The sequence below is a fragment of the Hyalella azteca genome, unplaced genomic scaffold (genome assembly GCF_000764305.2).
Source record: "Hyalella azteca isolate HAZT.00-mixed unplaced genomic scaffold, Hazt_2.0.2 contig3096, whole genome shotgun sequence".
Lineage (NCBI taxonomy): Eukaryota > Metazoa > Arthropoda > Malacostraca > Amphipoda > Hyalellidae > Hyalella > Hyalella azteca.
This window is the reverse complement of record NW_025933349.1, coordinates 9,919-11,270: the sequence shown is the minus strand read 5'-3', so window position 1 is coordinate 11,270 and position 1,352 is coordinate 9,919. Positions and strand designations below refer to the sequence as shown.

At 44.8% G+C, this 1,352-nt stretch overlaps 1 protein-coding gene across 1 annotated transcript in view; it reads left to right on the top strand.

Moving 5' to 3' along the window:
- Positions 1 to 269: 269 nt before the first annotated feature.
- Positions 270 to 1,352, top strand: part of LOC108677071 (sodium-dependent dopamine transporter) — a gene marked incomplete at its 3' end in the record, with an annotated part of 8,629 nt that continues 7,546 nt past the window's right edge. The window contains exon 1 of the mRNA XM_018165223.1: positions 270 to 744. Within this exon, the coding sequence (XP_018020712.1) occupies positions 270 to 744 (475 nt within the window). The remainder of the gene's footprint in view (positions 745 to 1,352) is intronic.

Below are 1,352 nucleotides of genomic sequence, written 5' to 3'. Positions count from 1 at the left end.
AATTCACTTCTATTCCCTCAGATCCCTCGCAGGAAAATGTGATCCGGGACTTCTTTTGGAGTCTGGCGTGTCGCCCCCGTGGACTTTAAAAATTGAATTTGATCTATCATTTTATTTAATTAAATAAACGTAGCTAAAATGACGTAATAAAAAATAACGCTTCGGATGTAATAGTCCCAGGCCACATGCAAATATCATTTAAATTCTTACGCATGGAGTTTCTATAGAAATTTTTCAGCGACCCAAAACTTATTTCAGTTCCCCTTAAAATGGACGTTGATTCTCGACCGCCGGAAGGAATCGAAACGGTGCCGGCACGCGGCCAGCACCACAAACCTGGCATCGTAAATACGCCGGAAATGGACGCAATTGAACCGGAAACCCACCGCCGGGACTCGGCCAAATCCGGCGACGATTTTGCGGATTTGCCGACCCCGGATTTGGTGCCGGAATTCTCAGTCCGCAAAATCCCGATCAGCTTGGGTGGACTGAGCCTCAAAATGCGTAAAACTGCCCACAAGTCCACAAGAAAAACCGGTCTTCTTGGAGAAGAAGAGAAAGGGGACTTATGTGGAAAGGACGTGGGTGAAAAAGACTCGGGGGAAAGAGATGTGGGTGAAAGGGACGGGGGTGAAAGGGAGACGTGGGGGAAAAAAGTGGACTTTCTGCTGTCGGTGATCGGCTTTGCTGTGGACTTGGCTAACGTCTGGCGCTTCCCGTATCTGTGCTACAAAAATGGCGGAGGTGGGGACTTGTTTTAATGTGTGATTAGTTAATTGGTAATTAGGTAATTAATTAGATTTAAATAATAGGTAACTTTAATGGCTGATTAATTAATTGGTAATTAGGCAATTAATTAGATTTAATTAGTCGGTAATTTTAATGTGCGATTAATTAATTGTTAATTAGTAATGCTATGTACAATTATAACCACGTTAAGTAGGAGTTAATCAGTTGCTAACTCGTCATATTGAACAGTTAGAACCTGATTAATCATCTAATTGAGATTGGCCCCACGTGTCAGTTGATGATTGGGCCAATCAGCTGATGATGGGGCCAATCAGTTGATGATGGGGCCAATCAGCTGATGATGGGGCCAATCAGTTGATGATGGGGCCAATCAGTTGATGATGGGGCCAATCTGTTGATGATGGGGCCAATCTGTTGATGATTGGGCCAATCAGCTGATGATGGGGCCAATCTGTTGATGCGGGGGCCAATCAGTTGATGATGGGGCCAATCAGTTGATGATTGGGCCAATCAGCTGATGATGGGGCCAATCAGCTGATGATGGGGCCAATCAGCTGATGATGGGGCCAATCAGTTGATGATGGGGCCAATCAGTTGATGAT